General features: G+C 47.6%; 1 protein-coding gene across 2 annotated transcripts in view; it reads right to left on the bottom strand.

The window, feature by feature from the left end:
• Positions 1–25,298, bottom strand: part of MICALL1 (MICAL like 1) — a 330,253-nt gene that overhangs the window by 169,223 nt on the left and 135,732 nt on the right. For both annotated transcript variants that reach the window (XM_085601407.1, XM_085601409.1), the window contains exons 12-13: positions 24,677–24,803; positions 14,523–14,616 (exon numbers count right to left, since the gene is read on the bottom strand). In XM_085601407.1, coding sequence (XP_085457533.1) covers positions 14,523–14,616; positions 24,677–24,803 — 221 coding nt within the window. The remainder of the gene's footprint in view (positions 1–14,522; positions 14,617–24,676; positions 24,804–25,298) is intronic.

Raw genomic sequence — 25,298 nt, 5'->3', positions numbered from 1 at the left:
CTTTCTTAAAGGTCGGGTCTTCCAGGAAAAGTCTGGGAAAGATGTTAATGAGGAGTCCACTGGGTGCTATATTGGCTCTTAGATATTCCGTCATTAGAGCACCATGCAGCGTGATCTTGACCCACTCCCTTTTTAGTGCTGTGAGAGAGGTCCAGTCTTCTGATTATGTACCGCGTTCAAAGCGAAACTGGCGGAAATAAATAGTGAGATCTCCGAAAACAAAGAGTATCTGCTCAAACTCAAGATCAACAAACTTCAGAAGGATATTCAGAAGTTTGATAAAGAGAAAATCTATCCCTACCTGAGAGCAGACTTCCAGGCAACTAAGAATAGTTACTCATCTGATGGAAGTCCAGACAATTCAAGAAGGGGGTCAACGAGTAGTGACTCGAGCTCCAATAGCTGGGGAGGCAACCAACAGAAAAGGAATTTCCGCGCCTCCTATCGGCCCATTTCACTCCTCAACGCTGAGCCGAAAATTCTGGCTAAACTCCTGGCGACCCGTTTGATTAGGGTACTTGGCGACTTGGTCCACCCGGATCAATCCGGCTTCATCCCGCACCGAAACACGGCACTAAATCTTAGGCGTCTTCATGGCGTCATCGCCAGGGCGGACACGCTGCAAGAACCGGCCATTGTGGCGTCTCTTGATGCCACGATGGCCTTCGACACGGTGGAATGGGCATATTTATGGGCCGTGCTGGCCAAGTTTGGTTTTGGTCCCGGTTTTGTGAATTGGGTGAGGTTGCTGTACGAGGGGCCGCTAGCGAATGTGGTGGTTAATGGTCGGGCATCTACTCCGTTCCAGCTTGGTAGGGGTACTCGGCAGGGTTGCCCCCTGTCGCCTCTGTTGTTCGCCCTCGCCCTTGAACCGTTGGCTGCGTGGATACGTTGGCACCCGGAAATACGGGGCCTCCGGTGGTCGCCTGATCACGAGGACCGTATCTCGCTCTACGCCGATGATATCCTGTTGTATCTTGCCTCACCTAAGAAGTCGCTTATTGTGGTCTGTGACGTACTTGCATCATTCGGAAGGAACTCAGGGCTCGTAATCAATTGGGGCAAATCGTACTTGTACGTTCTCAGTGGCGAGGTCCCACCGATCCCTAGAACGTGTGCGATACAGGTCGCCCAGCAGGGTTTCGTGTACTTGGGGATCTTTATATCCATGGACCCTGCAGTGCGCTATAAGAAGAATCTGCTCCCCCCCCTGGCACGCTTGAGGCGCGATGTTGAAGGTTGGAAGAGGCTGCCGCTCTCCCTCGTTGGGCGTGTGGCCCTGTTTAAAATGATGTCTCTTCCCCGCTTCCTCTACGCCCTCCAGAACACCTTGGACTGGGTACCGGCCAAATACTTTCGGGAGGTCGAAGGCCTCCAACGGACGTTGCTGTGGGATGGGCGGCCGCGAATAGCGATTGCAAAGTTGACGCTCCCGTGGTATGATGGGGGCATTGCGCTCCCAGACATCCGACGATACTACTGGGCCACGCAGCTGAGTGCGATCAACCATGGGTTTTATGGCCCCGCCCTCAGCCCTGGATATGCCATGGACAGGTGGTTGCTACGTGGTGGCAACTACTACAGGGCGTTGTATTCGCGGTCCCTGGACTCGTCCCTCACGGGGCCCACGGGGGTGGCGGTGCGTGTGTGGAAGATGGCGACTGACTCGTTGGGCTGGAAGGACAGGCTCACCCTCGCTACCCCATTGTTTGAATCGGAGCGGTTGGGAAGGCTCTGGCACACAAAGGGATTTGACAAGTGGGACCTGATAGGTATATCCAAAGTGGGAGATGTGTTGCATAAGGGGAGGGTGAAGTCCTTCGAGGAGTTGCGGACTGAGTACGAGCTGGGGCCCTCCGAGTATTTCCGGTATATCCAGTTGCGCCACGCCCTCCGATCAGTCCTCGTGGAGGGTGAGAAGGTGCCGGAGTCCTCTCCCCTTGAGGACCGGGTCCTTGATGGCCATATGCCCGAGAGCACGATCTCGCGCATATACAAGAAATTGATTAACGTCCGGGCAGACATGCTTTTGGGGCTGAGAGAACAGTGGACTAGGGATGGCCTTGAGTTGGACAATGAGGACTGGCAGTCAGCGGTTTCTTCTCCTAAGGAAGTTGCGATCCCGTCGCGTTTGCGGCTGGTGCAGCTTAAAATACTGCACCGGGTCTATGTGACGGGGCCACGGCTGGTCCACATGGGATTCTCGGAGGACGGCCTGTGCAGGAGGGGATGTGGTATGGTGGGTACTTTCCTTCACATCATTTGGGAATGTGGTGTCATTGTGGAGTTCTGGAGGAGAGTCAATGCAGTTATGGGGGAGGTGACGGGCCTTGCTGTGCAGCTGGAGGCACGGTGTTGCCTCCTGAACGTCTGGGGGCCCACCGACCTTGACGAGGCGCAGACCCAATGGGTGACCCTGGGTAACATGGTCGCTAAAAGGGATATTGCGCGTCTGTGGGGTTCCTCGGGGCCCCCTACACTGACCGCGTGGAAAGAGAACATGGACTGGAGCATGTTTAGGGAGAAGACGGTCTATTGCTCCAGAGGTCGCCCCCGGAAATGGCATGCCATCTGGGGGCGGTGGAACCAATACAGGGGGGGAATATGTCTTGCCCCTGATCTGGAACCTCCCGAGGAACAGCTTTCCCCCTGACCCTCTTTCCAGCATAGGTTGGTTTTAGCTACCGTTTTGGGCCTCTGCTGTCCCCCTTCTTCCTCCGTACATTGTCTTGTAATTAGCAGATGAGTGGGGTCCGGCCTCCCCTGGGGGCTTTCACCATGGGCTTTCAATGTCTCTGCCTTGCTGGGGTTTGCTGTGAGTTTCTTGTGTTTATTTAAAATTGGACCTTTGCACTAATCTCTGCACTGTAATGGGGACACGTCATTGTATCTGACTTTCCATGCTGCCGAACCCTCGGGCTGTCGGCTGAATAGCTGTGTTCTGCTTTTTGAAATAAAGGTTTTCCCAAAAAAAAAAAAAAAAAAAAAAAAAAGAAAAGGAATTTCCAATCTCCTTACCCTGTTTACAACAACGCCCCGATCTATACAGGCCCACCACAACCCCCCTTTTGGCAGTACCCTATGTTTCCGCATGGACCGCCTCAGTTCTATCCCCCAGGCAACCCTCCTTTTTTAGACAGAGGTTGGGGCAGAGGAAGAGGGCGAAAAAGAGGGCCACCCAAAGGAGTACAATGGCAGGATCAGGAACAATTCCCGTCAGCTCCCAGGGGCAGAAACAGAGGAAAAAAGAATTAGTTGTTAATCTGTCAGACAGACCCTTGAGTCCCTTGGAAGAGGAGGTCCTTGAGAAGGGACTCGGCTATGTCCCTACCCCGAGAACTGACAACTTTAGAGACAATTGCGAGATCCATGAATTCCTTAGAAAGATACTTCTTAAGGCATTCTTCCAAGACCAACCAGCTATTGAGTCTATGGATACGGGTTTACGCAATCCATCTAGATTCACCCCTACTAACAACATGGTCCCCCCGGAAGTACTCACATTTGAAAAAGCTGTCCTTCGTGACTTGGGTACTATCCCTGTCAGAGGTACTTTCCATAACATGTCTACTGCGGAGTTGTCTGCAGCAAAAACTTTAGCCAGTGATAATAACATTACTATCAAACAGGCTGACAAGGGAGGGGCGACGGTGATACAGAATACCATTGATTATGACCGAGAGTGTAGACGACAACTTGACAACACTAAATACTACACCCCCATCACCGTTGACCCTACACCGAGACTCACCACTAAGATCGCGACCATCACTTTTGAAGCTGAAAGTAATGGTTGGATCAGCAAAAAGGAAGCTGAATTCCTTAATACTAAGGAACCTAAGACCCCATACTTTTACACTCTGCCCAAGATACATAAGGGCACTACACCAATCCCAGGGCGCCCCATTGTATCGGGTATAGGTTCACTTCTGGAACCTCTCTCGAGGTTTGTTGATCATTTCTTGCAACCCTTGGTCAAAAAAACTCCCTCCTATATCCGTGATACCACGGATATCTTGCAAGTTATAGAGGAGACACACGACACAAGCAATATTGACCTACTGGTTACGTTGGATGTGGAGGCATTATACACCAATATCCCCCAACGTGCCACCTTGGTGGCAATCGAAAGTGCCCTTATGAAAGAGGAATGGACATCACCTACCCCCATCTCCTTTGTGATGGAGTGCGCCACATTGGCCCTAACTGAAAATTATTTTGAGTATAATAAACAGTTGTTCCACCAATCGCAGGGCACATCGATGGGTAGTACCTTTGCCCCTAGTGTGGCCTGTATCTACATGGCCACCTTTGAGGAGGAAGTCATCAGGCACCCTAACAATCCTTACATCACTAATCTAACCCTGTGGAGGCGCTTCATCTATGACATTTTAATCTTCTCGAAGGGGGACCAACAGACATGCCTAGCATTCTGCGACTGGATCAATGCCCAGAATCCATTCCTGAAATTCACGCACACTATCTCTGACTCCAATGTACCTTTCCTGGACCTCATGGTCACACTAGGGGGCACAGGCCTGAGCACCACGCTTTACAAAAAGCCCACTGACAGGAATAGTTTGCTCCTATACAGTAGCCATCATCCAAAGGCCCTTAAGGACAATTTACCCTTTGGGCAATTCCTCCGTCTCAGGAGGAACTGTACTACCACCAACGACTACCTAACTGAAGCTGACCAGTTGAGCTCTAATCTTAGGCAGAGAGGCTACCCTGAGCGCCAGGTAAAAAACTCACTGAAGAGGGCCCGCAATAATCCACGAGAAATCCTACTACAACCAAACAGTAAGGAAAGGCCAGAGACTTTAACCTGTGTTACCTCCTTTACCCCTAATTCCACTGCCATTAAGGGTATAATTAAGAAGCACTGGGGTATCCTCACTGCGGGTGACCTCAGTATCCCGCCCCCCCCGCTTTGCCTTCAAACGCACCCAAAATCTGAAGGATATCCTCATTAATACGAGACCTAGACAAACCATCCACCATGATCAAAGCACCCTCTGGGGTCTCCCCCCAGTGAGAGGACACTATCCTTGTGGTTCCTGTGCTGTGTGCCATCAAACTGCGGTAATCAAAGAGGTGGTTTTTTCAGACTCCTTTACCTGGAGGTTACAGCGTCATACCAATTGTAACACCACACAGTGCATTTACTTAATAACCTGCCCATGTGAACAGAGGTATGTGGGCATGACCATGCGACCAGTAAAGACGCGCATAACAGAGCATAAGAGTAATGTGAGATGCCAGAGAATTACCACAAAACTCTACACCCACTGCAAGGAGAACAACCACACACCTGACTCCCTTAGATGGTTAATCCTCGAGGCACAACCTAGGATTACACAAAGAGCCCTTTTTAAGATTGAACAGCGATGTGTGCACCGTCTGAGGACAGACCTAGAAGGCCTTAATGATCAGATTCCATGGGCAGCACTCATGGACAGATAATACAGACTCTAATGTTATTTACAAACTCCAATGTTATTTACTTATGAGGGTCACCTACTCCAAGATGGCTGCCATAACTTCCATCAACTCCCCAGAAGCGGCACCAGACGTCAACCACTGACAAGAAATTCCCCTGTTTAGCCCACCCACTACAGGGTTACCATTATTTCTCACCCTCTATTGCGGTAAAACTCTTTCCGAGTTGTTACCATGCTAGTACCACACCACTATTCATATGGATATGATATTTTCAGTAAGCATAGATAACGTCCCAAGATGGCCGCTGCATTTGACACTCTGCTTCACGGCTCTGACTACACGCACTCACAAAACAGACTTCCGGGTATTCGGCCCGCCCCCTGCAGGACTATCCAACAGGTATATCTGACACGGCACCTTGCCGAACATTAGTATTCCCGGATCGCGTGGCGCGAGGGTAGGTTGATAGCCCATTCCGGCAACAACCTTCAAGTAAGTGTACCAGCGTTACTACTACGCGCCCTGCTGCGAGTGATGGGTCAGGTGAGAGGTTTGTATGCGTTTCCGCAACTGATGGGATGCTTATTGATGGTTCATATTCCCGCCGCTGAATTAGCAAAATGTGATTTAGACGCGGTGTTGTCAGTGCTTTCTTGTTTACAGGTTCTGTGACCACACGTTGTCAGTATGCCGTAAGAGATCCACATCTATCGGCCCGCTAGCGCACTTTGCTTGATACTCGGTGGGAGCTGACCGCTACCCATGGTTTCCGCCGATCACCTTTTTACGGCAAACCGGGCGTGCCTTAGACTCAATACGTGGAGCGAGCGACTTTGAGGTGGGACCTTTAGTTGGTGATCACGCATTCCTGACTGGCTGATACCTTGGACGGGTTGGCATTTACGACTTCTGTGGCTTCTTCTTTCTTTTTCAGTTTGCTCCGTGGTGCTAGTCTATCATCCGATTATCCCTTTTGGTTTAAGATTCGCATCACAGCAGCTCATGTGACGGGATCGCACATGGGTGATTTAGTCTAAACATGCTGACGATACTTGTCGGGCTAGTTATTGTTGTCATACCATGTACTATTTTGTTTCTTACTAGGACACCAGAATCTTGCTGTCCCGGTGGCGCCACGACCACGGATAGGAGCAGGGTATCACACCACAATAGGTGAGTGTCCCACGACTCTACTTTTAAAGATACTTTTAGTCACTTCATAATACTTCCTTATAGGAAGCACGACATTTCCAGTCTTCTGTTTTTAATTGATCTTAATTTCACTTGTTGTAGGAGATTTCCTACTCACTGTATAGGGTATGTTGACACTTGGTGACAAAGTCTGTTAACTTGTGGCATTTAATCGAGGGGGTATCACCATTATGTGAGATCGACCTGTACAGTACTCACTTTATACACTGCCTTTGCCTGGGATGCCCTTCTTAAAAACTTTTCTTTCTTTTTAGGTTCCCCTAGGCATATGGCGAGATCGCTTTCCATATAACAGGTGGCAGGTAACAACTGTACTTACCACAATGTGTAGATCATAGACAGCTAAATAGGTCCTGAGGAATTGCCACGGATCAATAGGACCACCGGGCAAGAAACATGTCGACCAGCACAGAGGAGCTTAGCCAAGCTGAATCATAATATCAGCTAGCTGCCACTCTGTTTTCATTTTTAGTCAGGTGAAGAGCCACCCTTAATAAAATTAGATTGCTGGACTCTCCAACTTGTTTTAACCCACATACCTGCACTCATATCTACACCACTAGGTTCCTCTCACACACACTGCATCATACGGCCAGGAACTAAAGATCTCCGCCAAAGAGCCCCTTTTTAGGGTGCCCGTCGGGCATTGCAGCGCCGGCCCGACGAGGAGCAGGTCCATATGATGAAGCATGACACCTAGCTTGCTGGGTGTGTGAGGACCCTAGTTCCGAATAGAGGTATTCCTCTTTCTTACGGTCTCTTCTCTGCACCCACACTCCCCCCTTCTCACTGAGGAACTGCATACTTTCTTTTCAATATAGACTGCAATGCTCACATAGATTTTGCAGTTTCATTATCTTTCTTCATTTTTTCAAGGGCAGTGTCCACTGCCGGGCCGAATAGTTGCTCCTGATTAAAGGGTTGAGCAAGAATGGAGGTTTGTACGTCCGGCTTGACGCCGGAGATGCGCAGCCATGCGTGGCGTCTAAGCAATACGCTTGTGTTGACTGCCCTAGAGGCGGTGTCCGATGCGTCTAATGCACATTTAATGGAGGCATTGGATATTAGTTTGCCTTCTTGTATGAGGTCAGTGGCCTGTGTTTTGAAAGGTTTAGGCAGGTGTTGCAAGAGATCCTCCAGTTGATCATAATGGGCTCTATCATAACGAGCCAATAGGGCTTGTGTATTTGCGATACGCCAGTGGTTAGCCGCTTGAGCGGCAACCCTTTTGCCGGAAGCCTCCAGGAGTTTAGACTCCTTGTCTGGGGGCGGCGTGTCTCCGGTTGTTTGGGAGTTGGCCCTTTTTCTGGCATTGGAGACGACTAGTGAGTCTAGGGGGAGTTGCGCCTTGATGTACGCAGGATCTTGTGGCGCTGGTCTGTATTTTTTTTTCTATTCTGGGGTTGAGAACCCTGGCCCTGACAGGGTCTTTAAAAACCTCAGTGGCATGCTTTATCACTCCCTTAATCATGGGTAGAATGTGGACTGTTTTCTGGGACTGCTCAAAAGTGTCAAGTAGAAAATCCTCCTCAGGAGTGTCGGTGTGCATGGTGACACCATGAAACAATGCTGCTCTGTTAATAAGCTGACCGAACCCTAAATGGTCATCAGGAGGGGAGGGTTTTGAGGGGTATGGAGCGGGGTCAGGCACATCAGGCATAGGGTAAGTCCAGTCATCTACTGGTGCTGTGTCCGGGAGTGTAAAGGGATCAGTAGGATCAGTGGGATAAGTAAAGAAATCTGGGTCTCCCCCTCCCCCAAAATCATCATCCTCCTGTGGAGGTGGTGTATGAGAAGGAGATGGTAGAGGTGCAGGCGGTGGGGGTTGTGGGGATGGAATAGGAGGTAATGTAGGAGAGGAAGGACGTATGGGTGAAGTGGCACAGTCCTTCTTCTTTGGAGGTGCTGGAGGAGGTTGTGAGTCCAGCTTCCTTTTCTTGTAGGGCACCGCTGTGACATGTTCAGTTTTTGGATTTATGTAAATCCTTTTTTGCTTAGGATCAGGTCGAAAGAGTTCCTCAATGTCCGAAGGCGGCTGTGGCGCCGACTTTTTCGGGTCTTTATGGACGTGTTTTGGCACCGAAGATGTTTTGGGTGCCGAAGAACTTTTCGGTTCCGGTGGATTTTTCGGTGCCGAAGAACCTTTCGGTGCCGAGGAGCCTTTCGGTGCCGAGGAGCCTTTCGGTGCCGACAAGCCTTTCGGTGCCGACGAGCCTTTTGGTGTCGGTGGAGACCTCGGCACCGAAGAACGTTTCGGTGCCGGTGGAGATGTCGGGACCGAGTGACGTTTCGGGCCCGATGGAGATTTCTGTCCCGAAGCCTGCTTTGGTGCCGAAGGTATTATAGGCACAATGACATGAGGTTTGCTCGAGCCCGAGCCACCTGCAGACTTACTTTTCTTCGGAGCCGGGCACGAGGGCAGGGCTCCAGAAGATGTTTTTGGATCGCGACTGGGCCCAGTTGGCAGAGTCTTGACCAATGTCTTTTTGGGTGGTGTTGGGGTAGGGGGGCTGGTACTCACAGGCTGCCCCGGATCTGAATCGTCGGCCTCGGACACGATTTGGAGATCTTCGGAGTCATCGTCAGGGACGCCCTGTGCAAAGATGTCTTCTGGTTCCGGAACCGGCTTGGCCATGATATGGCGTCGAGCTCTTCGGTCCCGGATGGTTTTCTTCGAACGGAATGCGGCGCAGGCTGGACAGCTGGATTCGTTGTGGTCTGGTGAAAGGCACAAATTACAGACCTTGTGGTGATCGCTATGAGGGAACTTTGCTCCACATTGGGGGCATTTTTTAAAAGGTGTCCTTTCCATCAGCCGCGTCCGGAGTCGGTCCGATATGGTTTTCGACGTCGAGTTTTGAAGTTATGAGAGTTGTAGGGATTGCTATAAGTTTTCTGCTGGAGCGGAAAAAAGTTCATCCGAACCCAATGGCGGAAAAAAACCAATCTGAGGATGGAGTGGATGCCCATGCGCACTGTTGTCCAGGGGAGGAGTCACCAATCTCGTGACCAAAGACTTCTTCCGAAGACAACAACAACCTGCAATCATCCGAGCCCAACACCAGATGGCGATCTTATCCTTAGTGTGTGATCTGCAGCTCATATGCCTCGAACACCATGTTTTTTGGCAGGTGGAGCTGGGGCATGGGTACTTATGGTACGCTGGCCCCAAGGAATGTCCTGTATCAGGAGACCGATGTCACGGTCAGAGTTTAAGCCGGAACTGAAGTCGGAGTCAGGGATGGAGAAGGCCTCTTCCTCAGCTGCAGAGGACTCATGAAGATCTCTCTCCCTATTCGACATGCTGTTGAAAGATGATGTTGGATGTTTCTTCGATCTCTCTGTGCTGCGTCTCTGTGACGCGCCCTACGGTCCGGTAAAGTCTTTTTCAATCGGACAGATTGAGAAGCCACACAGTCTGCCTCCTGATGGTCTGGGGATAGACATAAGTTGCAAACCTGATGGAGATCTGTTCTCGGGTACGTGGCGTGGCAAGTGGGACAGAAGCGAAATGGAGTCTATTCCATTAGCAGCGCATTCGCTGTCTGAAGTCAGAGATACACATAGTAGGCCCGGACGGGTGAGACCCGAAAGCCGCGATATGAGCACGTCGAATCGAAGGGTGAAAGTTTTCTGGTTTTCTATACCAGACAAAGGAAACGCGTTTTAAACAATACCTATGAGGGTGGACCTGAACAGAGAACTGAAGTGAGTCCGAAACGGTCTCAAACTGGATTGCTATACAACACATCGAACATGACAGCGGAAAGAAAACAACCTAACAATAGAGTTGATGGCCATGCACATTGCCACCAAGAAAAGTAGTCACTTTGTCTTGTGACTCGAAATACTTCTTCGAAGAAAAACAACTTGCACACATCTGGGCCCAGCACTAGATGGCGGAGGTATGTAGAGCCTGTTTATCTACAGCCACACATGCCTCAAACATATAGCTATCTAGAGGCGCACGTCCTTCACAAATACATCACGTGGTCTGCGGATCCACGCGCCAACAACAATGCCGTGAGTTGCTGGTCGCAGCCTGATTAGAAAGTTGCAACTGCCATTTTAGATATTGGGAAACAGTCCTGGCTGAAAAAATTGAGCTTAAATGTAGTAGAAGGGGTCAAGGTAGAGGTACCCTGACCCTAATGGTGCAATTTAGGGGTCTGTGAGGGACCCCTAATGGGCTAGAAAATACCCCAGAACAATCTTTTTCCATGTGCGAGACTCAGTGAATCCGCAGTGATGTTCAGCGCGGCCCCAGTGTAACTTTGCGACGGATTCACAAATTCACCTGAAAAAGTTATAAAACAAAATGTACACTCAGACCCTGATGCACCCACTCTCAAACCTACTGAGACACTTTCACACCCACTGACAGACCACACAGACACTCACATACCCACACAGACACTTATATACCCACTCACAGACCCTCTCCCACACCCACTCCCAGTCCCACAGACACTCACAAACCCACACAGGCAGTCTCACACCCACTCACAGACCCCCACATGCACTCTCATACCTACTGACAAAGACCACGCAGGCATTCACATACCCACTCACTCAGAAATCCATGGAGGCACTGACAGACCTACTCACACACCCACACAAGTACTCACAGACAGACTCATACACCTATGCAGGTGCTCACAAACCCACTCACAGACCCTTGCATCCACTTACAGACCCACAGATTCACTCTCACATCCAATTACAGACCCACATAGGAACTCACACACCCACTCACAATTTTATGCTGGCATTTTCACATCCACTCAGAGGTCCAGACAGTCAGTGACACACACCCACTCACAGACCCACACAGCCACTCAGACACCCACTCTCAGACCCACTGAAGCACCCACTTGTAGACCTTTGCAGACATTCATAAACACACTTATATACCCATGCAGGTATTCACACACCTACTCACAGACCCATGCATCCACTTACACATCCACTTACAGGCCCACACAGCCATTCCCACACACCCACTCAGAGCTATGCAGGCAGTAACAGACCCACTCTCAAAGGTTACAGGTTACAGTTAGGTTACAGGGACGTTATAGTTAGGAAATTGTTTGGTTCACATTTTACAAGCACCAATCCATAGAAATTCAGCAGTTATAGTTACCACAGCTAACTTAACTTACACCTTGCTTATGACCTCACATATTGCATCACTCATGACATGGTCAGTGACATCACTGATAACAGCTCAAATGACATCACTGATGACATCATCCATAGAACCACTCATACCCCCATATAACCACTCACACACCCACTCCCATACCCATTCACAGACCCATACAACCACTCACACACCTACTCACTCATCCATAGAGCCACTCACACACCCACTCATTTACTCATAAAGCCCCAACTCACCCATACAGCTTCTCACGCAGACTCACTCACCCATACAGCTACTCACATACCCATTTACTCACCCACACAATCACTTACATATACATTCACACATCCATACAACCACCCACCTGCTCACTCTCTCACCAATACAGCCACTCACACAGACACCAATGGCAATACAGCCATTCATTTATCCATACACCCACTCAACCAGCCACTCACTCACCCATAAACCCACATATACATCCAGTAACTCAACCATAGAGCCACTTACAGCCACTCACCCACCCATACAGTCACTCACTTACCAATACAGCCACTCACCCATACAGCTACTCACACACCCATTTATTCATCCATACACATCACAACCACTTACATACCCATGCACACATCCGCACAAGCATTTCCACATCCACTCACTTACCCATACATCCACTCACACACTCTCCAATACAGCCACTCACACACCAACTCACTTAACCACCCACTCAAACAGCCACTCACTCACCCATGCAGCCAATTACACACCCAGTCACTCCCTCATACAGCCATTCAGATACCCACTCACACATCCACTCACCCACCCATACAGCCATTAACACACCCACTCACACACACATAGAGCCACTCACTCACATACTGATAGAGACAGTCACACAACCACTCAGATCACATATGTTAGAAATAGTATCACTTGTTAGTAGTGCACCTAGTATACTAATCTAACTTTTGTAGTAGGTAAATATATATCTTTAACACTCAAACTCTTACGAAACATACCTACTGGATGATGTCATGAGTGATGTAATTTGAGATGTCATCAGTGATGTCACTGACCATGTCATGAGTGATGCAATATGTGAGGTCAAAAACTGTGCATTGCGGGGAATTAAGTTAGTTAGCTCAGGTAACAATAGCTGCTGAATTTCTATGGTTTTGCACGAAATCTGAGCAGAACTATACAGTCCCTGTAAAAAAAAAAAAAATTCAGTTTACAGGTGTTTTAAATTTGATTTATCTTAACGATTAACGGCCCTGTAACCTTTTGTTTTTTCAGTGGATAAATATATACACACACACACACATACACACATTTTTAGGTCTCGCCTGACCCAGCGCATGCGCTGGTCTGGCGAGACTTATTGAGAGGGCTCCAAAAAGTGCTACCAGGCCAGCCTAGGGCTACAGTGCATGTGCGCGATCACTTTCGCGGCCCCACGGCCGCTTGGCATAGCCAATAGGTCTCGCTTTTGGGACCTTATAAGTATTTAGTTATGCAAGTGTTCCATGGCTAAACACTTATAAGGTCTCAAAGGCGAGACCTATTGGGTATGTCAATGATTGTTTTGTATGTTTTTGTGAGAGTCGGCAGATGTCTACCGGACCACTGCCTACTACCCCTAACACTTTTTTCACAGTTCGTGATGGGGACTAAAGGGCCCCCCTTCCCTTTTGCAAATAACTAACCACTCCATCTTGGAAGTCTAACTTTTCAATGGTTTGTGAATAGATACGTCGGTTATCAGTTCATTATTTTGAAGGGAAGCCCACAGAATGATCCTTTCAGTATCCAGTCATGAGTCAGCAAAGCGTTATTGACTTCTAGAAAGAGAATGGTACGTATGTAAATTTGGTGCTGTTGCAAACTCCAAATTGGAGTTTTCGCAACTGCAAATATTTTTTGTGCACCAGGAACTTAATCACTCATTTCATTTTGTAATTTATTAATATTTTCTACAATTTCCTGTGGGATTATCACCCCACTCCATTGTCACAAAATACTGCAACAACCATGTATGCATTTGTATTGTATTTTTGACCCTCCTCCCCCTCCATTTTATTTTAAAGAACCAGAGCCTAGGTTAATCTGACTGTTATTTAAAAGTGCTGGATATAACAAACGTGGTCCATTTTCTTATTATGCCTTCAGTTACTACAGTGTTTCTCATCGTGGGTACATTCCTTATGGCAGCAATCATAATAAAAAAGCAATTGGATGAAGTAGCCAAGTAGAATATTTAGCTTTGACTCTGCTAGCCCGTTACAGGCTAAATGCCATTTCTTTTTATCTATTCTTTATGCGTAATGCATCTGTTTTATAATTATATTGTTGTATGTTTGCTGTATTTGTGAGAACATTGCGATGTTCTATTGTTAAGTGATGTAATATTTTACTTTTATATGTGTACTTACGTGATTTTATGGAATATATTCCAAATAAATCAAGTTTTGATGATGGAAGTGACTGCAGATGGTTGACTTACAGCATCAGTACGTGTCAGATTACAACAAAGGCCCTTGCTAAATACCCTGTTGGTTGAAGATTCAAGTGGGGAATGGGCAGCACCCAAACATCAAAATCAAATGTTTCCTCGTGCTCCAAAATCCTTGCCCCGGAGCTGCATCTGCTCGATTGGCCCTATGAAACTCAGATTTTGCAACAGCCATCTGTACTCATTGCGTGGAAGAAGCACACTTACACATAGACGAGCTCAGACTCCCTCCGCACCAGCATGTGCTTCTCATGGATCAGCCTGAACCAGTCCACCAGCAGCTCATCATCATCCTCGGTCTCTGCAAAGCAGGGGGGAAATATGAGAGGAGTGGTCAATTCTGGGTAGCAACCTATCACACTGAGAAAGAATGTACAATGAAGGGTAATTATCTTACCACAGATGGTGCAGAAATGTACCCAATAAAGTGAAATGGTTAGTAGAGCATGGGAGATTATTAAATCACTCCAAAAGAGGTGGGTACAACCGATGGAAATTATCTTGTCACTCCTGGGGTAGAGATGTGTTTAGTATAGGTTTTGAAAGGTACCACAAAATGCAAAGGGCTGGTACACGCACTACAAACTACTTCACCATATCCAGAGAGGCGACAAAGGCCTGTGTAACTAACACACAACACAGAGAGCTGCTAATCCATGGAAAACCTCATACTGACACCGAGATGGGTGGCACTGTTCTAGGTAACCACTGCAAATAAGAGGGGAAATGCACTGGGGGTAAATTACCTCCCATAGTCAGAGAGGTGGCATACTCCCGTAAAACTACCCACGGCACAGCGACCAATAGTGCAGAACTAGCAAAATAAGCATGTTAAATCAAAAGGGGTGGATGAGCCCCGGAAACCTATTCCGTCACACAAACAGGGCTGGTAACGTACTGAGAGGTGTGGTCTGACTCCAAGAAACAAAAGACAACAACGGCTCCAGTGACTGTTCCATTAGGCCCGCTTTTCAGTGTGATGTGTGACCTTTCGACCCACTGCTGTGGCACTGTTTATTGAAATACATTCAGACAAGAGGCAGAATTCAAGAAAATTGCTGACAGAACACCACAGGCATGCCTTAGCTTAGACAAAATTCCTATGGCCGAGTAGCACTCATCACACTATACAACCCTCCACAATAAGAACCCACTTCTTACCTAGTCATTGTTAACAATCTTAAATCTTAGACCCAGCCTCCCAACTGATATTCAGTGCTATGTTACTCCCCTGCTGTGTTTGTGCTACACAAGTAGCACTATACACACAAATAATAAAAACAATTGAACTGCCACACAAGAAAGGTACAACTCTTCTTAGCACAAGTTAAACAATCTCCTTGCTCACATAAGTAGGGTATATCCCAGTTCAAAGCATGTGTGGCTGTAGAGTTGGGCCTGAATGAGTGCAAGATGTTTTTCTTCGAAGAAGTATTTCGAGTCACGAGGTAGAGTGACTCCTCCTCTTGGTGATAATGAGCATGGGCATCAACTCCATTGAGTGTTTTCTTTCCACCGTCTGATTCGGATGTGTGTTCCTGTCCTCTGGTTCAACACCGTTGCAGTGCTCTTTTTGGTTCACACAGAACCTTCCCTCCATCGGGACTTACTTCAAAGACTTTGATCAAGCCAGGGTCGTATCGACCACGGCCCCTCCTGCGCCTTGCACGTCACGGCCTACTCCCATCTCTGTTGCGTCTTTCCACCATGCCTCAACAGTGAGGGAACAGATTCCCTTTCGCAGTTGTCCTTGCAGCCATGCAAAATACCCTCAGTCCGATCTACATCAGATCTGTAATTTGTGCATGTCATCGGAATCCACCAAAGGCTGACTAGGACACCTGCTGCTCCTTTTGCTCCAAGAAGACTCTTTCCAATCATCCAGACTGTCAACTCGAGATGTTGCAGAGGAGCGTAGAAGATACGCCAGACCATTTCGGTCCCAGCGGCGTAGAGGGGGAACAACACCCACAGCCATTGACTGCAGAAAAAGAGACTTTCTCCCTTGAAGGTAGCTCTGACCTGTAGAAAGAGGACCTTACACCTACTCAGCAGTCTGTGAGTACAGCACAGAAATCTTGCAAGACGAGCACTTTGGCTCCGACCACCCCGGAACTGAGCTGACCCTTGGCATCAACTTTATCCGTCTCAGCACCGAGCGGCCTTTCGGTGCGGAAACAAAAGATTATTTCTGAACCGAAGACCTCGGTAACAACATACAAGTCTGACGCCAGCGCGTCAGTTGAGCCCATCCTTCATAAGCTCCAGGTACAGCTTAATTGAAGGCAAAGGCAGCTGGTCATCCACCCTCAGATGGGCTACATCATTGCCTGCCCTTCAGGACCTGCTACTCCATCCTCTCAACTGGAGCTTTCCTTCCAGGAAGCTTTGGATGCACCAATTCCTGCAAAACTACACAACAAGACAGGAAAGGCTGCTAGCCCCATACCTCTTGCACCACCATCACCACTACCACCCATTACCCCACCTTTGCCTTCGTCCTCATCATCTCCTTCAACTGGGGACCCCATTGACATTACACCTCAGGGTTCTCCACATTCTGACACAGGAGCGTGGTTGGGGTGGACACGTTTGATACTCCCCCACAAGGTGACCCGGGCATTGCTATGATATAGACCCACCAGGGGACACAGACCTGTACCCTGGCTGCCCCTCCCCTCCTGATGACCCTGCATCCTTCCAAGAACTGATTAGTAGAGATGGCTCCTTCCATAAGGTCTAACATCTAGGGTGGATAAAAAATATATGGTTCTCCATCTGACCCTATTTATATTTGTGGTCAGCTTCCTCCCTGACTAACTAGTCATCACCAGTGCCCGTAAACGAGCAAACTCCCAGGCCAGCAGAGATGCCCCACCACCAGATATAGAGAGCAAATGCGTGAAGAAAAGGTTGGCAGTGTAATCAACCAACCACTGGCGTATTGTTAATTCCATGGGGCTCCTTGCAAAATAAGACCATGCCCACTGGGACAAAAAATGGAGGAGCTTCTCCAATACCTCCCTCAGAAGCATAGGAAACGTGGCCAGGAAATAGTATCAAAAGGCAAGTTTATTTCTAATACTTCCATTCGCTGTGCCCTAGACCCAGCTGAAACCACGGCTAGGAGGGTGAATACTAGAATTCTCCTCCGCAGACATGCATGGCTACATATTTCTGGCTTTAAGCCAAAGTTCAGCAAAATCTGCTGAACATGCCTTTTGATGAGGATCATCTTTTTGACCCACAGGTGGACCAAACTCTAGAGAAAAGAAAAAAGTGTATGGAAACTGCGAAAGCAATGGGGGCCCTTCACACACCAGCTCCTTGTAGTTCCTTCCGCTGCCCATCCTACCGTGGAAGTTCAAAAACCACCTCCTCTGGAACCTCCACCTCATACCAGCGCACCTGGTGCTAGCAATCATCTTGCAGGGGTTATTTTAGACCAATAGGGGCAACAGCTCCAGAGGCAAGGGTATCTCCCAAAAAGGAGCTACATCCGCCACCAAACCCTGACTTGCCTCCGCCACGACCACAAAACACCTGTTGGGGGACGTCAACAAGGGCACCTGGCAAACAATCACCTCAGACCAGTGGGTCTTAAATATTATGTGTAATAAAGTGCCCTCTTTTTGCATGGTAACCCCCACTTTTAGCCAAACTGCTGATGTACTTTGACTGAGTGTGCCCTGGGTTCCTACCAAACAGGTAACCAGGGCCTATGTTCTTTCCCTAAACTGCATTGAAAACCAAACCCAATTGGCACTCTTTGGCCACAGGTCAGTCCCTTGTAAATGGTACCACAGGGACCAATGGCACTGTGGCCAGGGAAGGCCTCTAAGCGCTGCAGCACTTATTGTGCCACCCTTAGAGGCCCTATACCTTTGCACACACACACACACTGCCATTGCAGGCTGCGTATTTTGGTGCTGAACAAACTGAAGAGCCCACATGGCACACATCCCTGTGTGCCATGCCTACAACCCACTGCCCTGGCATAGGTCAGCCACCCTCTAGCTGGGTGCACTATACTAGTGGTGAGGGTACAGGTGCATGAGCACTTTACCCCTACAGTGTCTAAGCCAATTCTTAGACATTGTAAGTGCAGTAATGCCATCAAGAGTATATGGTGCTGGGAGTTTGGCATTACGAACTCCACAGCACAATAATGGCTTTACTGAAAACTGGGAAGTTTGGTATCAAAGGTCTCAGCACATTAAACCTACACTGATGCCAGTGTGGGATTTAATGAAAAATACAATCAGAGGGCAACTTAGAGATTTCCCCTGAAAAACGACCTAACACTAGTGTCCTGGCTGAGTGGCTGCTCCCCAGCTGCCACCACCAGACATGTTTCTGTACCCCTGGGTCAAGAGCCTGCTGCTCTCAGGGGTCGGAAACAATACACCATCCTAGGACGAGGTGACAAGCCTCCTCCCCCAGGATGAGCAGGGTCCACGAAAGAGAAGCTTCAAAGGCTTGCCGCCTTTGTGGGCTATCCCAGCCCTTTGATGCTTCCAGCAACTGGATACCACTGGTTCTGACCCCCACTTTGGGTGGGAAAATCGGCAGGAAAACCAAGTGAGGAAGGGAGGTGTACCCACCTTTTCCAACCCCACCCTTCAGGTGGTGAAGGCGAGGTGAAGCACAACTCTCAGTCCCTACCATCTTGCAGATGGGGGGACCCAGCCAACCAGAGAGAGGCATATGCCCCCCTCCCACTAGAGGGTGGCATAATAGGGGGTGCACCCACCCCAAGGAAGGGACCCATTGGGCCCAACCTTTACTTACCTGTAACGCCCCTAAATCTAGTATTTAGTGGCACCCCTGAAGCTTGCCTCCTCAGACAAGAACCGGCAAGAAGAGAAGAAGAAGGACCAAAGAAACTAAGAAGAGGAGGACACCCACTGACTTGGCCCCAGCCCTACCGGCCTGTCCCCACCTAAACCTGCTCCAGCGAAATCCTAGTGTGTCCTGCAGCCAGCAGCCTCAAGAATCCGAAGGACCTGCCCTGCCTTCCAAACCCAAGACTTTGTCTCCCGTGTAAATCGAATTTGCTCACCAACCGACTATGGGCCCAGCCAAAACTGTGAGTCTGCACCAGACACCTACGGCCCGAGTTCCGGTGGCCCAACACCACGAGGCGGTCTCGCAGACGATCCTGACCTGAGATCTGGTGATCTCTGACCTGCCCCGAATCTCTCACGCGAAGCCTGCAGCCCCTTTCTGGAGGACTCCCCTGACCGCGACCGGAGCTGGTGAGAAAAACCCAACCCCTAAAGACACTCCTGCACCCGATGTCCCACGGCCTTGGGTGCCCCAACCGATGATGTCCCAGCATCCCCAGACATCCCAACTTACCTCTCCAACTGGTGGTCACCTCCAGAAGATCTTCGCCCCCGAGCCTGCAGTGTTTGTTGCAACCGGAGAATCCCCATTGAAAACAATAGGGGACCCAATGCCAAAATAGCACCCTGCACCCAGCCGCCCCTGCTGTTGTACTTTGGATACTAACTCTGATCCCCCTTTGCCCTGAGCCTAACACCAGGACCTTTGCTCCCACAACGTTGTGGCCTGCTTGTGAGCAGCCACCAACAGTAGACCCCCTATTCCCCATTGGATAACATTGGGCTTCAGCACTCTGCACCCGGCCGCCCTAGTGCCGCTGAGGGTTTTTCAGGAGTGCATCCTTGACCCTGGGGGAACCCTGGTTCTAACCTCAGAATACCTACTCCCACAAACTTGTACTTACCTGCAAACCATTAACTTAATTTTTCTCCATAGGAATACAGTGACTGTTTTTCCTTGAAAATTGTTCCAAGTGTGGAGTTGGTTTTGTATGAAACACTGAAAAACTGCAAATGTACAAAAACTGATTTACTTACCTTTTCTCTAGGAAATGTCCCAGTGTGATATCTAGGCATATCACACTGAATAGAAAAAGTGACTCAAACGTGGTCTAAAAAGTAACGTACAAAGTAGTCTGTAAAGTAACTGAAAAGTAATTTCGAAACATTGACTTACCTGTAATTCAATCAACTGCATTTGAACCTGTATTCAACTATAAAACACTGCATACTATTTTGCAAAGTATTTATTTCACTTACCTGCACCAGGCTTGGCTTGGTTCTAGAAATTAAATAATATCATTAATAAAAACATATTGGTCCGAGTTCAATCTTTGAGTGTGACACAATTTGCTGCCTGTGTATGTACAACAAATGCTTGACACTACCCTCAGATAAAGCCTTACTGTTCGCCCACACTACCACAAATAGAGAGTAAGGTGCTATCTTATTTTACCTCTGCCTACCTTTGGGGTTCCACTGGACTCTGTGCACACAATACCTCATGTTGGTATAGTATATATTGAGCCAGCTTCCTACATTATCGAACATGGTTATGGTCTTATGCTCACTTCCAAAACTCCAACCATTCCACCTGGCAAACACAGAATATCAAACACACTTCAAAGAGGAGTTCAAAGCCCTACTTCTCACACAGAAGCATTGAGAAACGAGGCACCTAGATCCCAGGTCTCTGAACCTTGCAATCTGGACCCTGAGGTCCAAGATTTTGGATACCTTAATCTTCCACCTGAGTGCTTGCGCATTCAAGGAAATCCTCAGACCTACCACACGGTCCTGCTATGCAGCCAAATGGAAAAGGTTTGTCTGCTACTGTCACTCAAATCAACTTGACCCTTTCAAAGCTACAATACAGAACATTATTTGTTACTTGCTTCACTTACAGATTTCTGGGCTAGCCTTTACCTCCATACGCTTACATCTAGCCGCAGTAGCTGCATATCTTCAGAATAGATATTTCTCTCTTCAAAATACCAGTTTATTAAAGTCTTAATGGAAGGTCTCATAAGAGTGATTCCTCCTTGGGTTCCACCAGCACCCTCATGGAATCTTAAAACTGTACTTACATGACTCATTGGTTATCCATTTGAGCCCCTTCAATTCCACTCTTGGAAAGCATCATTTATAATTTCTATTACCTCACTCAGGCATGTCAGTGAGCTTCAAGCATTATTCCTGAAATAACTTTTTTCCAAATACAGATAGACAGGGTTGTCCTCAGGCACCAACCCCAAATTCCTAACTAAGACAGTATCTCAATTACATCTTAATCAGTCAATCGACCTACCTGTTTTTTTTTTCCACAGCCACACTCAGTTACGGAACGGACTTTCCATACTTTGGATGTAAAGCGAACCCTATAGGAGTAGGACATTTAGAAAGACACAACTTTTTGTGGCTTTCTCCCAATCTCATAAAGGGAAGGCTATATCCAAGTCAGGCATTGTCAGATGGATAGTTACATAGATTCAGATCTATGCACATCATGTGCATCTACAGCAACACGACTCGAACGGAGAATGTTACTTACTCTGGAAACATCTGTTCTTGGGATGCAGTACTGTAGATTCACATGCACCCACCCTCCTCCCGAGAGGCCTGTGGCCGTTGCAGTATTTTCTAATATCTCCGTTTCCTCTTATCCATGGATATCTTTTTACTTATCACTTCTTTTCACACTATCAATGGGGTTGATGCCCATGTGCATTATCACCAAGAGGAGGAGTCACTCTACCTCTTGACTCAAAAGATTTCTTAGAAGAAAAACAACTTGCACCCATCCGAGCCCCACACTAGGTGGCAGGAGTATGCATAGGATGTGAATCTACAGCATTACATGCCACAAACAGATGCTTACACGGTATGCAACTTTTTCCTTAAACCACATGATCCACTTTGTAAGAATACTACAGTCAAGCTCACAGCTGTATAAGTGATGGGCCTCCTCATTTACAGGAATTAAACAATCCTTCTATGCGAGTCTAAGCTAAGCTCAATATCACTGGAATAGTATGTCCCTCTTACAGCCATCTCACCACAATCTAAATTACAGTCTTAGTTAATCTCTTCCATTTACCCAGAAAGGCAAAGTCCACCCTACCTTAATCCCACTTAATTTCATCCTTAACAAGAAACTTGCAGCCCTACTTTTTATTAAACAACGCCAGTCTTCCCTTGAATCTGAATGATATAGCCCCTGTAACCTCGGTATAACCCATGGTCCTTCGATGTTGAATGGAGACGACATGGCCTCTCTTACCACTGTCTAACCTAAGCTCCTCTCATCTCTACTGGAAAAATATGGCCCCGTTTATTAAAGTCTAGAGGCCTAATTTAATGTTTGGTGGACGGAGTACAGTCCATAAGTATGGCAGAGGACATTACCTCTGCCACCCTGACAGTCTACCCTCCAATAAATTTAGAGTTGACCTCCAGCTCAGCAGGTGGTTCCTTGCAGGGTATTAAAAGTTTGGTGGATGGCCACTGTTGGTTTTAATGACAGTTAACCCAACTTCTAACTATTTTTTTGTTTTTCATAAACCCCCAAAGTTGAATTTAGTTTTGAAAAACAACAAACTAATGACTCCTACACCCTGGGAGTTTTTTTCTGTCCTTCATAGCCAGTTGTTTTCTGGCAGTGATGGGCAGGAAAAACATCAAAGACATTACACCGACCATCCTAACAAGCATTTGCAATGCAATAGGTCGCGCATTTAAGCTATTGGCATTGTAAATGACAAAGCATTTTATTTATGTTTTCAAAGCCAAAACATAAATAAAAGGCATTGTCCTTTTCAATGCCACTAGCTCAAACTCGCGTACATGCGAGACCTATTGCATTGCAAATGCTTGTTTGGCTGTTTGTGCTCCTGATTTATAGTCTGTTGGGACAGTTTATACTGCTGATTTCCCCGATAATAAAACAAACACTGACTGCAACAAGCTCAAATCCATGCAGTCTACCATACCGTGCTAAATACATATACAGCGTGTCTTTACAGGTAAAAACTGCCACAATTTGCAAACGTGGGCCACTTTTTAAGCGTTTTCACTATTTTGGTGCCAGGGTCCCAGTGCGACCCTGCTGGAGGTCAAGGGAAAACAGACGGATGCAAGCCTCTCACCCTATTCAGCCCCAAAGACAGCTGAGCGCACACACATTTCCAGAAGTCACATGCATAATATGTTGCAGCCATTAAGCTCCCCTATGCGCATACTTACATTTTCAAATATTTCACGAGATTTTATTTTCAGAACTGTCTGTGAAATCCGAGGCTTTTTTAGTTATTATGTATTTAGAAACTGAGCACCAATAGGCTGCAGCCTTTTTCCCAGAAATCTTGTTAGAATTACCTGTGTATCCATCACTCCCATGCACACTCCAGAAACGTGTGGGCTATCTCTGATAGTTCCCCACAGAACAGTGATGATAGCACAGCACAGACTTTAGAAGGGATCCCTTAGGGTGCCAGCCCAAATGGATCTAGTGCCCATCTGCAGCAGTCTCCCCAAAGTCTGTTGTGATTAAAATGCCATTTTTAAGTCATGAAGGTTCAGTTTGTGGTGCGCCTTAGTTGTCAAACGGCTCCATGCAACTGGGGCAGCACGTTCCTAACAAGACTTTCATAAAAAACAAAAAAATAATTCTGGGATTTGTAGTACCCATTTGTATTTAAGATATATGGGCACCGCGCTCCGATGTAAACTCGCACTCTGATTTAGGGTCTGCTGAATGGCATTATGCCAGTGCCCCAATGCAAACAAAAAAGTGCGTCGGGAGCAATAAAGGGGAGAATGTCACGCCGCCGGTAAAAGATCAAATCCCGGCGGGCGTGGCTAAAAGGAGACAGGGTGGCAACAAAGCAGCGATTGACATGCCTTGCATGCAATCATTGCACTGCCTTCATCATGATTTGTGACGCCAAACGACGCGCACAAATCAACACTGAAGGCGTAGCTGGGACGAGGAAGAAGCCTCGTAAGACGAGAGCAGCACATGCGCTGCTTACGTCACACGAGACCTAAAAAAGGATGTTTGAGAAATTATTCAGTTGATGGAGCCAACAGAGGATCAGTCAACGGAATACTTAAGGTCTGTCAACCTCTACATGAGGTGGGAAGACTTAAGGACTTGTGGCGCAGGGTACTCTTTTGAGTCAGATTGTCCGCCAAACTGTAAATCGGACAATGATATAAACTTCCACCTTGAACTGGAATAAAATGACCCATATTACCATTGTCTACCTAAACTTCCCCCATCGTTAAAAGAAATAGGATAGGCTTGTAACCACTTTCTATGCTAAGCACCTCTAATTTTAATGGAGACTATGAGGCACTGCTTACCACTTGTACGGTACGCTCCTCCTGTCTTGAACAGGAATGATACAGTCCACTTTAAAGTTATGTAAACAAAGCTTTTTCACTGGACTTGTACAGCTTATCTAACCTAGCACAGCACTCCCTATTTCACAAGAATGGTACATCCCCTCTTACCGCTATCTAAACTGCGCAGTTTGCTCTCCAGCTCGATCCCGCGCCGCTCCATCTCATCAAGCTGACGCTCAATAGTGTTCAGCTCCCCGTGGATATCTTCCTCTGGGATGTACTGGTCTGCTTGTACCTACCCAGGAGCAGACAGAGACACGTGGTTATCACAGAGTAAAAACTGATGGTGCTGTGCAGTCTCGGGTAATTAACCCTTTACATGAGAGATCTTTTTGATTTCTTTGTAGAAAGGAGGAGGGCTCTCTTCCTTATTTTGCTAGGGGAAGTGCAAGGTCTGTGTCAGATTTCTGTGAGGAGATGAAAGTTCTATGTTTACCTTTTGGAAGTGATTTCTTAGTGGCAATTGACAAAAGGTCTGCCTCTAATTAATCTGAAGGGGTCATGGGTCATGTCTGCATTTTCAGACATTCATCACTTCTTTCTTTGTGAGAAGTGAGTTTGAACCTTCATTTTCTGGGAGGGGTGAAGAGGCAATTCTGCATCCTCAGAATTTGGTCACTGGTTTTTTCTAGGGAAGTGAAAGGCCAGTTCCTAATTTCTCTCTGGATTGAAGGGGCAGTGCCTCAATTCTCAGAGGATGGTCTCTTTGTGGGAGGTTAGAAGATGGTCC

Source organism: Triturus cristatus, chromosome 4_2 (assembly GCF_964204655.1).
Source record: "Triturus cristatus chromosome 4_2, aTriCri1.1, whole genome shotgun sequence".
Lineage (NCBI taxonomy): Eukaryota > Metazoa > Chordata > Amphibia > Caudata > Salamandridae > Triturus > Triturus cristatus.
This window is presented reverse-complemented; position numbering and strand designations above follow the sequence as displayed.